Source organism: Crotalus tigris, unplaced genomic scaffold (assembly GCF_016545835.1).
Source record: "Crotalus tigris isolate CLP2741 ecotype Arizona unplaced genomic scaffold, ASM1654583v1 scf7180000020070.306587, whole genome shotgun sequence".
NCBI lineage: Eukaryota > Metazoa > Chordata > Lepidosauria > Squamata > Viperidae > Crotalus > Crotalus tigris.
The window spans coordinates 260845-276757 of NW_024097844.1; the positions used below are offsets into that span (position 1 = coordinate 260845).

At 45.6% G+C, this 15913-nt stretch overlaps 1 protein-coding gene across 1 annotated transcript in view; it reads right to left on the reverse strand.

The window, feature by feature from the left end:
- The window catches only part of LOC120318119 (ephrin type-A receptor 5-like), a 129245-nt gene extending 126437 nt beyond the window's left edge, over positions 1–2808 (reverse strand). The window contains exon 1 of the mRNA XM_039365403.1: positions 2691–2808. Within this exon, the coding sequence (XP_039221337.1) occupies positions 2691–2808 (118 nt within the window). The remainder of the gene's footprint in view (positions 1–2690) is intronic.
- Between the last annotated feature and the right edge of the window lie 13105 nt (positions 2809–15913).

Here is a 15913-nt window from a genome sequence, read left to right on the forward strand (position 1 = left end):
TAGTCTTTTAGCTATGAGCCTGGAGGCAGCCTTTTCAACAGCCCTCTTATTTGGTCATCAAGGTCTAAATGGAACTCATTGTTAGCACTTAGGGATCCAGTGAAGATGCTGCTTTTCTGCTGAGATTTTAGGAATAAGGTTTATTTTATTATACCATTGTTAATTGTTTGGCTTGTTTTAAAGTTTCATTTTTAAAAAATGTCTAAGGATAATGACACCACTAAAGCACAAAGGACCATTTTTTTCTTTCTTTCCATTAGGAAAGTTTCCAAAATATCAGAATCTAAGCTTTCTTATACTTCATATGAAAATCAGAAGAAAATTATGCTACTATTGTTGGGCTATCATCAGATTTTGGCAGCACTATTTTTGGAAACACAAAAATGGTTTGGGAATAACATGGGACCACTAAAGATTGGTCAATAATAAAGATTTATATCTACATTTTTGAATAGTTTTTTTCATATTTCATACTTCCCAAAGATAAGGCTATCTTTAAAGTCTTAAGTGTGGTTCCAAAGTGCCATAAAATTGCAGCTCTTAAATCACCTGAAAAGAGTACCAAATTAATTACCTGTCATTTTACCATGAGATTAAATGTTGTCTTTATTTTAAGGAGCTGACAAATAAATCATCTACTGAATCATGGTCTATATTAGCTAACTCTACCGATTTCTTAATGTTTTATTATATACAGTACATTCAGTTGCACAGCCAGTATTGTAATGTTATAAATTGGTGGCATAGATTGATGTCCACTTATCTAAGAAATGTTCATTATATCATGGGTGGAATATAATTTGGAGATATAAAGTCAAGTAAATGCAGCAGTTTGTCCCTCCTAAGTCACAGGAATCCATTGCATTTACTTGATCCAAAGTATTTCCTCAAACAAAATTTTAAATATTTTAAATAAAGCAACATTTTGAGAAGACAAATCAACTATGTATATTAATAATTCAGGAGAAAGGAGTCAACATTAAATGAGAAACCTTCTATAAAATTAGAAGCAAAGTTGTTGATAAATTTTTCCATGATTTATATGGTAATCCCTTATTAATATGACTACATTTACACCAACTGCACTGAAATACAAATACTTTGAAATATAATTACTGAATATAATTAGAAACTTTCTACTGCACCCAAAATTTATAACAGATTTATTTGGCAACAAAATAAGATTTTGTTCCTACATATAAGATTATTAATGATTAATGCAATTGATGATGTATTAAATTGATAATGTTATTATATTAATGTTTGCAACAGTTCTTTTTTCTATTTATTAGTCTGCTTATTCACCATGGTATATCTATCATTCCTTCAAAATCTAAAGTATTTTTAAATTAGCATTTAATGAAATTTGAAAAACTGACAGCTATTTTCCCCACTTGGTTTGGCTGTTGAGAACTTAAAACAAAAAGTAACCAAAGCCTTGATAAATGCAGATTATGAACAATGGATTTCTATTCAATAGAGAATTGAAAAGAACTTATTCCAGTATAAATTCTTATTAAAACATAATATCATTTGAACAAACAAAAATAGGTATGTACTATACATCTATGTTTTCAATCATAATATGTTAAAAGACTTTTCATAATTAAATTGCTTCCAAAGCATAGGCATCCATGGGTTGGGAGTGGGGATACAACATCAGACATGTTCCATTTATTTGGCATATTTATGACTAACTGTGAATCAGAAGTACTTCACACAAAACTACACCCATTCAAAGACAGCTCTAGATTTTGGGATTCAAAGTGCACAATCAAATAAATTTGGCAGCTGAGCCCTTATTTGCAAGTCAGCTATAACCCAATGGGCAAAGCAAGTTTCTTTTCTTTTGCAATGAAGCTCTGCAGCCCCTGAGATATTAGAACACTGCTATCATGTCTCCCCTCGTCCTTCTCTTCATTAAACTAGACATACCCAATTCCAGCAGCCGTTTCTTATATGCTTTGGCCTCCAGTCCCCTAATCATCTTTGTTGCTCTTCTCTGTACTCTTTCTAGAGTCTTAACTTCTTTTTTACATTGTGGTGACCAAAACTGGATGCAGTATTCCAAATGTGACCTTACCAAGGCATTGTAAAGTGGTATTAACACTTCACATGATCTTGATTCTATCCCTCTGTTAATGCAGCCTAGCACTGTGTTGGCTTTTTTGGCAGCTGTAGCACACTGCTGGCTCCTATTTAAGTGATTGTCCACTAGGACTCCAAGATCCCTCTCACAGTTGCTACTATTGAGCAAGGTACCACCTATACTATACCTGTGCATTTGATTTTTCTTGCCTAAATGCAGAGCCTTACCTTTTTTACCATTGCATTTCATTTTGTTAGATCATGCCTATTATGTCCTGGGCCTGCTGAGTCATTCAGCAGGTGCAGGAGACTGTAGAAAGACCCAGGCAGACATGTGAATGCCTGGGACCAGACAGGCTATCTCCTGCCTTGCGCACATGCACAAGGAGGGAGAAATGCCTTGCATTGATTGGCTGTGACTGTCCCTGCAAGGGGGTATAAGAACAATCCATGCCATTTTGTTTTGGTTCTGTTAGAGAAAATAAAGAGAAGACTGTTTTACTTCTTTGTCTCATCTCAATGCCTTTGCGAGAGAAACAGAACATTGGCGACGAAAGTGGGATCATGCTGCAAATGAAACAACGAAAGAGAGGCTGACTCACCATGGAAGGCCTGAAGAGCTGAGAAGTCCGGCGTCCCAAAGAAGTGACTCTGTCTGCCAGTATGAGAACGCTGGAGGAGAGCTCGGCAAAGGGACCCCTTCTTCAGCCATTGCAGCATGAGGCATTGTCGAGGCTACCGGATAGCAACGATGTCCAAAATCGGTCATCTCTCTGAATTCGACACAGCTCATCCAGAATGCTGGAGTTCCTGTGTAGCTCGGGTAGAGAATTACTTCCAAGTAAATCAAGTGAAGGAAGACGGCCTTAAAGCTGTTACATTATTGTGTGTCTCTTGGCAGGAGACTTTTGATATTGTGGAAAATCTGGTCGCCCCAGCACCACTTGAATCCGCCACTTATGCTGAGTTGAAGAAGATGCTGCATGAACATTTTGAACTGAAGCTTTCGGAGATTGCATGGTGACACACATTCAAGCAGAGGGACCAGCAGCCTGGTGAGTCTGCTGTGGACTTTATTGCTGTGTTACGACAAGCAGCTAGGTCATGTGAATTCAAGGATCTGGAAGAGAGACTTCAGGATCGTTTAGTCTGTGGATTGAGAAGTTGTGAGCTGCAAAAGAAGAGGTCTCCTTCCAAGATGCTTTAAGAGAAATTGCAGCCGAAGAAGCAGTGGGCAGAGTTGTGAAGGCCTTGTGGCTTGCCAAGAACCCTCCAATGGCGGTCTCCGTCCATCAAGAGATCACTCGAGAAGAATCTGAACTGGATACAGAGATGGAGGTGGACAGACTACAGCAGCCAGTGGAGAAGAGGCCTCAAGAACATTCTGACAAGGCGACTTTATTCCCTCGCTGTTTCAGATGTGGAAGACGCCACAAGTGCTCCGATTGCCATTTCCACTCTGCCATTTGCTGGGCATATGGCAGGCAAGGACACATTGCCTCTGTCTGTTTGGGTTGCCAGAAGGACAAGCTGGCAGAAGACACATATGGTGGGTTTCTGCATGTTGCGCAGAAGCATTTTCAAAACAGGGGCTCATAGGCTGCTTAGGAAGAAGTTTCACATTGATGTGAGGTTGCAAGGAGTTCCCCTATTGATGGAGTTGGACACTGGGTCCACTTTATCGATTATCTTGCAGGACACTTTTAAAAAGATTTGCTGTAGAAGTGGTCAGCGAGTTAAACTCGGGCCGTCAAATCTGATTCTCACTGACTTTCAGAATTCTTGAGTCAGTGTAAAAGGAGAAGCCATGATCCAAGTGCAGCGTAGGAACTTCAAGGGATTCTTAGATGTAGTGGTAGTTGGGAGTGATCATACGAATCTTATTGGACTCGATTGGTTTGAGGCCCTGGGAATCCAAGTGACTGGACTTCACAGTCTGCAAATGACCGGCCTTGCAGAAGTTTGCAAGGAGTTTGCTGATGTGTTCAGTTCAGAGCTTGGCTTGTACAAGGGACCTCTCATTTCCTTACATTTAGAGCCAGCCGTTACACCCATTAGGAGTCAGCCTAGACAGGTGCCCTTCACATTGAAGAATAGAATCAATGCAGAGCTGGACAAGCTGCTCCAGCAGGGCATTTTAGAACCTGTGGACAGCAGTCCATGGGAAACCCCCATAGTAACACCACTGAAGGCCAATGGAGAAGTCCGAATTTGTGTGGACTATAAGTGTACACTTAACAAAGTCTTGCAGCAGCACTCATACCCAGTGCCCATGGTGAACCACATTCTGGCTTCCCTCAAGGGAGGTTGCATTTTTGCTAAACTTGATTTGGCTCAGGCCTATTAAGAATTACCAGTTGATTAGGCAATGGCTGAGGCCCAAACAATTGTAGCACACCGGGGAGCGTTCAAAGTCAAAAGGCTGCAGTTTGGAGTTAATGTAGCCCCTGGCATCTTCCAGAGTGTGATGGAGCGAATGTTCCGCGATATCCCAGGTGTTTGCCCGTACTTTGATGATGTCCTCATTGCTGGGGAATCATCTGAAAATCTGGCTGAAAGGCTTAGAGCTGTCTTGCTGCGTTTCCACCAAGCGGGGCTGAAGCTAAAGCAAGACAAATGTAAAATTGGGGTCACTTCAACAGAGTTTCTGGGGTTCTGTATTGATGCTGAAGGCATCCATCCTGCTGAATCTAAGCTTAAAGCAATTCAGCAGGTGCCAAGTCCCAAGTCCAAAAGCAAACTCCAGACTTTTCTGGGACTGTTAAACTTTTACCATTCATTCCTCCCTCACAAGGCTGCAGTGGCTGAGCCGTTACACTGGCTCTTGGATAAACAGGCTCCATGGCTGTGGACAAAGGTCCACGAAAGGAGTTTTGCAGAGGTCAAGGCCTTGCTATCTTTAAATGTGGTTCTAGCGCATTTCAATGAGCAATTGCCTGTATGCATAGCCTGTGATGCATCCCCTTATGGGATTGGGGCTGTGTTGAGCCAGTTGAAGGCTTATGAGACAAAAGTCCCTGTAGCCTACTATTCTAGGACCCTATCATCTGCTGAACGTAATTATGTGCAGATAGAGAGGGAGGCCTTGGCTATAGTGGCTGGCATAAAGAAATTCCATGACTTTTTATATGGCCGCCAATTCATGGTCTTTACAGACCATAAACCACTGCTGGGGTTGTTCACAACCAATAAGCAAACCTCACATGTCATCTCTCCTAGAATGCTGAGATGGTCTATTTTCCTGTCTGCATATGACTACACACTGCTTTACAAACCAGGCAAAGAAATGGGCCATGCAGATGGCCTCAGCAGATTACCTCTACAGTTAGTGGAGTCAGATCCTACTCCAGCTCACCACATACTGTCCATTCAGGACTTACCTGAGTCTCTCCTCAATGCCAGGGATGGGGCTGCTGAAACAGCACTGATCACATGCTTACATGCGTGCTGACATGGGTGCTGTCAGGATGGCCTGACACATGTCCTGGCACAGAGTTCCAGAGTTTCTGGAAGAGGAAGTCCGAGCTATCCACCTTCAAGGGGTGTATCCCATGGGGTAGCAGGGTAGTCATCCCGGTCTCATTGCAGACTAGAGTCTTGCTTTCTCTGCATGAGGGACATCTGGGAATAGTCAGAATGAAAGTGCTTGCACGCAGCCATCTTTGGTGGCCAGGGCTCAATAAAGAGATCGAGGCCCAGGTCCACGGGTACACTGTTTGCCAACAGTCCAGGCCTGAAATGCCTCAGGCCCCTGTACATAGATGGGAGGAGACACAAGCCCCTTGGTCGAGGGTTCATATCGACTACGCTGGGCCCTTTCAGGGGCAATTCTTCCTTCTCCTCGTGGACAGCTATTCCAAATGGCTAGAGGTTGTTCCAATCTCCTCCACTATTACTACTAGGACCATCCAGGTGTTGAGAGGGATCTTCACTGCTCATGGACTTCAAGATGTCCTTGTCCCTGACAACGGACCCCAATTCATTTCTTTTGAGTTTCAGGCTTTTCTGCAGGCCAACATGATCCATCATGCCACATCTGCACCATTTCATCCACTCCAGGCTGAGTGGATAGTGCGTTAAAGAAAATAACTCATGGAAACTGGCCCCTATAGTCCAAGTAGCACGACTTTGAACTGATAGCTTCCCATAGGACAGTTGAAGGCAGTTTTCCACTTGTCTCCCTCTTTTATTCTCACTTGGTAATATGCCTCTCTCAGGTCTAATTTAGTGAAGACACTCCCCTTAGCCAGATCGGTTAATAAATCCTTTAGGAGGGGGAGGGGGTATTTATTTTCCACACTCACAGCATTGAGACCTTCATAGTCTATGCAGAGATGAAGAGACCCATCTTTTTTTTCTTTGAACAACACAGGGGCTCCCAGAGTAGATTTGGCCCATTCAATAAACCCCCTTGCTAGGTTTTTGTTCATGTATCACTGCATCTCTTCCATTTCAAGGGGGGACATGGCATACATTCTCGGTCGTAGGAGTTTGGCTCCTGGCACCAGTTCAATAGAGCAGTCATTGGGTCTGCGAGGGGGTAGGGCATCACATTCTTTTTCACTAAATGCCTCCGCCAGGTCCCAGTATTCATTGGGGATGACTGGTTCACCTGGAGGTGGTGAGGCAGTGATGTGCACTCACTCACTGGGTGGCCTAAGATGCCCAGTAACATCTGTTGAATCAATGGGGGGATCAGGCCTTATAGGTAGTCTCACAGTTCTCATTCCTTTCTCCCACCAGATAAATGGCTTCCATTTGTCTAACCAGGCTAGCCCTAGGATCACAGTCTCCATCATTTTTGGAGTCACTAGGAAGCAAATAAACTCTCAGTGTGCACCTATTTCTAGGCATAAGGGCTCAGTTAATTGTGTGACAAGAGTCCCTCCCATCAGGGAGCTATCAGTGTGCTCAAACCTCACAGATTTGAAAAGCTGTTTTGCCCATATGCCCATTTTCATGGCAAACGGCAGACTAATAATGCAGCAGGTGCAGCGGGTGCAACCAGAATAAATTAGCATGTTTACGTCCATTTGTGCCCCAGAATTAGGGATTATAAGTTTGGCGGCCAGTGAAAAAGGTGGGATTTGTCGACTTACCATCGGATCTTTCTCTCCTTCATCGTTGCTGTCAAAGGAGGGTAGAGCAGGGGCGGGTCCACCCAGAGTCCCGGAGTCCTCTTGTGTGGGGGATGTAATCTGGGCAACAGGTTCTTGCGTGACCCAGTTGGATTTTTTTCTCATTAGCCCTTGGGCAGATTTCCTTCTCATCTCTGGTTCCAGTCTGTTCTGCAGTCAGGGGTAGGGGACTGGACAGTTTGCTGCTCAATGTCCCTTCTGTCCGCACCAGAAACATTTAATTGATGGGCCTGCAGGTGGCCTGGGTTTTTCAGCCATTGCAGTAGTCAGAGGGTTTTGTGGGGGTGATTGTTGTTCGGATTGCTCTGGCTGCTGGTCAGATTCAGGTGGGGGAGGCTTATAGCGGGCGAACTGAACGTCTAGCTTCACCGCTGCCTGGTACCATTCTCGCAGCTGATCAGGTACAGCTCGATAGATGCAGGCCTGAGAGAGGTGATCATCTAATCCCTCAATGTAGTGATGGATTAGGGACTGCTCTGGCCACCCCTCTATTCGACCTGCAATCTTGCAAAACTCTCACACATACTCCAGGGCAGGCCTGCCGGCTTGTTTTATTTTGTGTATTTGTTTTCCTGCTTTAAGAGCAATAGACGGGTCCTCAAATCTTTCTCTCAGCCTTAGGAGGAAAAGGTGGGGGTCCTCCAATTCGGGGGCTTGCTTATTGTATAAATTGTTCAGCCATTCGGATGCTTCTCCCTCTAGATTGGACTCAATCACATCCACCATGGCCCCCAGGTCTGGGCAGAGATAGGCCCAACAATCAAATGAGAATACACTTGGTTGAGGAAAAAAACAGCTTCTCTGGGTCCCCATCGAAGGTTGTTCTGAAAAGTGGTGCAATTATAGGCTGTTGGGGCCCCATGCTGGCTGTTGCTGCTGGCCCCATCCTGGCTGCAGATTTATGCCCAGGGGTTGCACGTTTGGGGGCAATGGCAAATCTCCTTGCTGCTGGCCCCAACCTGGCTGCAGATTTATGCCGAGGGATTGCATGTTTGGGGGCTGTGGCCAATCTCCTTGCTGTGGCTGTTCTCCCACCAGCTGCTGATCTCCTGGCTTCTGTACCAGCTGCTGATCTCCTGGCTTCTGTACCACCCAAAGCTGTTGTAAGGCCTCTATTAGCTGTGGAAAGTTCAGAGGTTGTGGAACATCTGCCTGCTGGGTTTCCCAAACTCCCCATTGCTGCAGAGACCTCAGACTGGGATTCCCTCTGTCTTCAGGACTGGAGTCCCTGGCAGGGGAAGACAGGATCTGAAAGGCTTTCTGATCTGCAATAGAGGGGCTGCAAGCTTCCCTCTGCAGTAGTGGATTTCTGTCTCTCTCCTCTGGGGTTTGAAATATTTCCAGTAACTCACCCAGGCTTTGAGTGGCAGTTTGTGCATTCTCCGTCCACCAACCTGCATTTGTCTGCCAAAATTCATCTTCCCACAGCATGCTGTCAGTTACTTCCCCCTCTGGGATATCAGCAGCTGCCGGGCTGTATTCAACAAACTCCCATTTATCATGATAGATTGTCCTCCTCCTGAACTCTGTTACTCTCACTTCAGCCTAGGAGAAAAAGGTGGGGGTGATGCAGCCCCAGTTGTTTGAAAAGGTTTTAGATTCTGGCATGATGTCATGGTTCCGAATAATGAAACACTTCAAAGAACTTCTAGCCTTGTTTATCCTAAAAGGCTTTATTAACAGTGTAACAGATCAACGGCACGTCATGGGTGGATGCCAGAATCTGAATTTCTCTTGCTTGTATCTAACTTTTCTTGCTAAACCCCTCCCTTATTTTGCAGTCATAACTCACATCTTCCAATTAGCCTGGAGGGCAAAGAGTCACTTTCATTCCTTTTCCCGGGCTTTCCTTATAAATCTCCCTTTCTCTGTCATCTGAATTAACTCTAAAAGCACCAGACAGTTCTGTATATCTTGTCAAAGCAATAATATCCTATATTAACATATATAATATAATATAATATAATATAATATAATATAATATAATATATGTATATGTATATATATATATATGTTTTTTATTAAAATAATGATCACCAAGAGAAATTTAAGAAATAAAAGTTTAATCAACCAAGCTTTCGTCAAATACTCTTGACATCATCAGGGTTAAAAGGCAGATGCTGAAAGAAATCTTACATATAGTTGTTAAATGCCTATCTCTGGTTTACAGAGTGCTTTGTTGGATCCAGTTGGTCAGGCTGCGTTTTAAATGCACTTCTTAAGTTACTGTATATTCCTTTCTTTTGTTTGAGTCCCTTATACGTTGTTTTATCTGCTGGTTCGGAGATAGGTGGGTTTAGGCTGGAGGTACTCTCCCCTCTCCTGTATCCAGTTCCTCTATCGTCCTGCGTATGGCTTTCTCTGATGGGTGGGGGGGGTTGATTTACTTTTCGTGCTCCTGTGGGTTTTTTGGGTCTGTTTTGCTTTTGCTTATTTATCTCTTTGAGCCATGGTGTAGATTCCTCCTCCCATTTCGTGTTATTCTTCCTCTTATCTTCTCTCTTAAGTGTCGTCCTTAACGGTCTGTTGTTTGTTCTTACGTTGTTTCTCTCGCACATGCCCAGAGTGTCATCTGTTACGATCTCCGCCGCCCTGTTTAGGGTGACCCGTTCCCTACTTAATGTTCGGGAAGCTGGGGAGCCCTTACAGGGTAGAGCGGAGGAATTTGTGCAATTCTTATCAGACAAAATCGCTCGGATTCAGACAGACCTAGACTCCGATTGGGCAGGGCCTTTTGAGATGACTGGGGCAGGTCTTAGCTCAGTTTTATGGGATGAATTTGAGTCTGTGACCGCTGAGGATGTTGACAGAGCGGTGGGAGCAATGAGCGCCTCCACTTGTTTATTGGACCCGTGTCCTTCCTGGTTGGTCTCGGCTGCCAAGGAGGTGACACGAAGCTGGCTCCAGGTGTTGATCAATGCTTCGTTGAGGGAGGGGTCTTTTCCACAATCCCTAAAGGAGGCAGTTGTGAGACCCCTGCTCAAGAAGCCTACCCTGGACCCGGCTGATTTAAATAACTTCCGTCCAGTCTCCAATCTCCCCTTTGTGGAGAAGGTTGTAGAGAGAGTGGTGGCGCTCCAGCTCCGATGGTCTCTGGATGAAGTGGATTATCTAGACCCTTTTCAATCTGGCTTCAGGCCCGGCTTCAGCACAGAAACCACTTTGGTCGCGCTGATGGATGATCTCTGGCGGGTCCGAGACAGAGGTTATTCCTCTTTCTTGGTGCTACTTGACCTCTCAGCGGCTTTTGATACCATCGATCATGGTATCCTTTTGCGACAACTCGAAGGAGTGGGAGTGGGAGGCACCGTTTTACGGTGGTTCTCCTCCTACCTCTCTGGCCGGTCGCAATAGGTATTGGTGGGAGGGCAGAGGTCAACCCCGAGGCCCCTTGAATGTGGCGTGCCACAGGGGTCAGTCCTCTTTCCCCTCCTATTTAACATTTATATGAAGCCGCTGGGTGAGATCATCAGACAGCACGGGGTGAGGTTTCATCAGTATGCTGATGATACCCAGTTATATATCTCCTCCCCAAGCTCTCTCAGTGAAGCGGCCGATGCGATGGGCCATTGCCTCAAAGCCGTGAGGGTCTGGATGGGGGTTAACAGACTCAGGCTCAATCCTGACAAGACCGAGTGGCTTTGGATGTTGCCTCCCAAGGATCATGTCGACTGTCCAGTGTTGACTCTTGCGGGGGAAAATATACCCCCTTCGGAGCGGGATCGCAACTTGGGTGTCCTCCTTGATCCACAGCTGAATTTGGAACATCAATTGATGGCTGTGGCTGGGAGGACCTTTGCACAAGTTCGCCTGTTGCACCAGTTGCGACCCTACCTGGACCGGGAGGCTCTCCTTACAGTCACTCATGCCCTTGTCACCTCACGTTTGGACTACTGCAATGCGCTCTACATGGGGCTACCCTTGAAAAGTATTCGGAGACTACAGTTGGTCCAGAATGCAGCCGCGTAAGTGATATTGGGTGCTCCTCGATACACCCACATTACACCTATCCTCCGTGAGCTGCACTGGTTGCCTATTGGTCTCCAGGTCCAATTCAAAGTGTTGGTCATTACCTTTAAAGCCCTATATGGCTCAGGGCCAGGCTATTTGCGAGACCGCCTACTACCTCATAGTTCCCTACGTCCGGTTAGATCCCACAGGCTGGGCCTCCTTCAGGCCCCGTCGGCCAAGCAGTGCCATTTGGCGGGGCCGCGGAGGAGGGCCTTCTCTGTGATGGCGCCCACGCTTTGGAATCAGCTCCCCCCTGGAGATTAGGACCGCTCCCACCCTGTTGGTCTTCCGTAAGCTACTTAAGACCTGGCTTTTCCGGCAGGCCTGGGGTTTATAAAACCTTACCCCTGGATGATTGTTTTTGTATTGTTATTTTGTTATGTTTTATGTGTTTTTTATTGTTAGCCTCCCAGAGTCCTTCGGGAGTGGGACGGCTTATAAATTTTAAAAATAAAATAAAAATAAAATAAATAAATCTCATTGACAGCACCCAACTGCTCAGTCTGCTGCCAGTGAGTGTTGTTTTTATTTGTTCCAGATTTTTCACCTTCGTCTCTTATGGGGCTCTCCTGTCTTGGCTGCAATTGCTGTTCAACTGATCATCCTCGTGTTGAATGCATGGGGGGAGGAGGGAGGGGGAGTTTCTTTTTATTCGATTTTGATAGGTGTGTCATCTCGTGTTCCACAGAGCAACTGGAAGGAGGCTCCTCATTGTAACCACTTTCAGATTTTACTACGTTTTGTTCGTTCTGCAATTTCATGAGTCTTATACCATTGCTTTGCATATTATCTTTCTGTTCTAAAGGGAGTCCATCTACAGAGTGTTGTAGGGAGTCATGCAAAACTGTTCATTATGATTGATGTGTTGATGGCTAAATGGTAGTTGTGTGTTTGTTGGTGGGGAGCTGTCACTTAGAGTTCCATTCATATGATCAAGTGAAGAGGAGTGGGGGGTCAGGGGGTTGTCCTTATCACGGTTATATGGTTTACAACTGAGTCTCCTTTGGAAGTTGGACTGGCAGCTAGCGTTTAAAGTTCTTAGAGCCTGGTGTGCTGAGCATAGGTCCACATGTCGGTTGATCAAATCTGTTCCTGAGAACCATGCTTCTTTCAGTAAACGGCCTCCCTTTGTAGCATCATTAGCTAAGATTTGGGTGTTCTCAAAATCAAAGTAATGATCATGCTCAGCTATATGAGCCCAAATCTGTGAATGCTGTTCACCTCGTTTGATTGCTAGTTTGTATTCATATAGGCGTGTTTTTAATCTCTTCGATGTTTCACCTATATAATTACTTTTGCAGTCCATACAATTAATCTTATAGACTATAGCTGATTTCTCAGTGGTGGGGAGTTGGTCCTTAGGGCGCATTACTTTTGCTCGTAAAGTCTGGTTGGGCTTGTGGGCCACCTGTATATTGTGTGGTGCCAGTAACCTGGCCATGGCTTCACACACATTGTTAATATATGGTAAGGACACACATACGGTTCGTGTTGGGGGTTCATCCTTCTGCTGTCCAATGTGGGGTTTAGATGTCATGCTATGTCATTTGATGAACCTTAGGGGATATCCGTTCATCTGGCAGATGCGGAACAAATGTTTCTTATATATGTATATATATGTATATGTATATGTAGGTCTTTGGTTATTCGGGTTTTCTCCCGCGTCAAATTGGAAGTGTCTTGGCGATGTTTTGACGAAGTCTTATTCGTCATCTTCAGGCTGGTGTTTTTGGCTTCGTGCTTCTGGGAGCAATGTGTGATCGTAGCTGTTTCTTCCTTTTAACTGCCAGTGCGGGTATGAACTGAATGGATGAGAGCTTGGCTGTGTTCTGATTAGATGGAGGTGTGTTCTGATTGGTTAGCAGCTTGGCTGTGCTCTGATTGGATGGGGTGTTGGCTGTGCTCTGATTGGTTGGGGGAGTGTTCTGTTTGGGTGGGGACTTTGTTATGCTCAGGTGAGTCTGAGTTGCACGGGGATGTGAGATGGTGCGCTGCATTGCTATTGTTTGGCTTCGTGTTCATGGTTGTGCCTCATCTTCATGGTGGGTGTCAGTTTGCTTCATGTATGGATTGGAGGGGTTTAAAGTGGCTAATGATGCAGCTGTGGTCTGGCTTCTGGTTTGTGGTCGTGCCTCATCATCGGTGTGGGTTTGGGTTTGCTTTCTGCATGGACGTGTGGTGGTGACATCCTGTGTGGCTTTTGTGAGTGTGGGTCTGGTGTCATTCTTTGTGTTAGGGACTCATTTGTCAATAAGGGCAGGTTTCCAAATGGCTGGTAGGCAGGAGGTATCATCTCGTTTGTTCATGCTGTGTGGGCGTTTTTCTATCTCGATGGCTTCTCTGATTATTCTGTTATTAAAGTGTTCAGTTTTGGCGATAGTTCTGGTCTTTTTAAAGTCAATTTCATGCCCTGTAATTTTAAGGTGTTGGACCAGGGAAGAAGTTGGCTCCTCTTTTTTGACTGAGTTCTTATGTTCTTCAATGCATGCACTTATTCTTCTGTTGGTTTGTCCAATGTATGTGGTGGGACAAGCGGTGCATGGGATTTCATATACTCCTTGATTTTCTAATTCAATCAGACTAACCTGAGCACAACAAAGCCCCCACCCAAACAGAACACTCCCCCAATCAATCAGAGCACAGCCAACACCCCATCAATCAGAGCACAGCCAACACCCCATCCAATCAGAGCACAGCCAAGCTCCATCCAATCAGAACACAGCCAAGCTCTCATCCAATCAGTTCATACCCCTACTGGCAGTTAAAAGGAAGAAACAGCTACGATCACACATTGCTCCTAGAAGCACGAAGCCAAAAACACCAGCCTGAAGATGACGAATGAGACTTCATCGAAACGTCGCCAAGACACTTCCAATTTGACGCAGGAGAAAACCTGAATAACCAAAGACCTACATACAAGCACCTGTGAAAACCTCAGAAATATCCTATATTAACTGGCATCACAGGTTGGCTGACTTTCTCTTCTCACATTGCACACCTTGCACAGCCACTGGGAAGAGCATAGCTGAACTCCGCTGGGGTCACAGGCTCATTACTAAACTGGAAAGGTTGCACCCAGACCGGGTGGCGTCACAGGTGTCACAGCCGTGGGCACCTAGGAGACTACAGGTAGGGGATCCGGTCTGGACATCTCTGGGTGAAAGCAGTGGTATGCAAGGTCTCTGGGTCACTCTCATATGAAGTGGCCTTGGACGATGATCCGGTGATCCGGCGACACATCGATCAATTGCGCTGGAGGCTTCCCAGCCACACTTCTGCTCCTGGCTCTGCTCTCGGGGGGGGGAGGACCATGATTACGATTGTGGACCACAGTCTCTCTGTGAAAGCAGAACGTCCCAGGCACCAGAAGGGGGTCTTGCCATGGAGGTGGCTCCTGACACTGGCATTCCTGACTTGGGCACCAGGTCAATGGGACATTGCTTGCAACCGGTCTGCCGGGCCTATCCAGCTGCTGGTCTTGGGCTCAAGGGACACCAAGAGGGGTCCATTGTGGATTTGGGGAATTTCACCCCACCAAGGAACTCTGGCTTGGGTTCAGAGGATCCAGCCAGTCAGCAGCAAGGGAGGTCGCCTGAGGCTAGGGGGCATCACAGTCCTGGCCTGTCGAGCCTGGCAAGCGAGTTTGCAGGCTAGGACATCACAACCACTCCAAGAAGGTCAGAGCGAGCAAGAGGTCCACCCAGACACTTACAAGACTACGTAAGACGCCTGTCAGTATGTGGACAGGTTTAAGGTCATTTAGAAATAAGAATGTGCTCAAAAGAACAAGTGTTCAGTCATTGGTTAGGCACAACGGTAAACATCATTGGGAAATGAGATATAGGAGTGCCAAGGGTTTGTAATCTTAAGTATGTTTTGAAATAAGAGGGGAGGGGTGTTATGTCCTGGGCCTGCTGAGTCATTCAGCAGGTACAGGAGGCTACAGAAAGTCCCGGGCAGACATGTGAATGCCTAGGACCAGACAGGGTGTCTCCTGCCTTGTGCGCATGCACAAGGTGGGAGAAATGCCTTGCATTGATTGGCTGTGATTGTCCCTGCAAGGGGGTATAAGTACAATCCACGCCATTTTGTTTTGGTTCTGTTGAAGAAAATAAAGAGAAGATTGTTTTACTTCTTTGTCTCGTCTCAATGCCTTTGCGAGCAAAACAGAACAGTGCCCAATGTTCAAGTCTGTCAAGATCCTCCTGTATCTTAAGCCTGTCTTCTAGAGTGTTGGCTATTCCTGCCAGCTTGTTGTCATCTGTAAATTTGATGAGTTCCCCATCTATTCCCTCATCCAAATCACTGATGAAGATGTTGAAGAGCACTGGGGCCAGAACAGAGCCCTGGGGCATTCCACTACATGTAGATGCAGTTCCATTGAGGACCACATGCTGACTATCCATCTGGTGGTGATACTGTCTAACCCACATTTTTCTATCTTATCAAGTAGTAGGTTGTGGTCTACTTTGTCAAATGCCTTACTGAAGTCCAAGTAAATTATATCCACAGCATTCTTCTGGTCAACTAATTTTGTCAAAGAATGCAATAAGATTTGTCTGCTCTGCACTCTGCCCACCCACTCATTTGCCCACCAACTTGGCTCTCCCTCTAGTGGGAAGAGGCGCCATTTTCACAGAGCTACCACCACCACTGCCACCGTGCTAAGCTCCAAG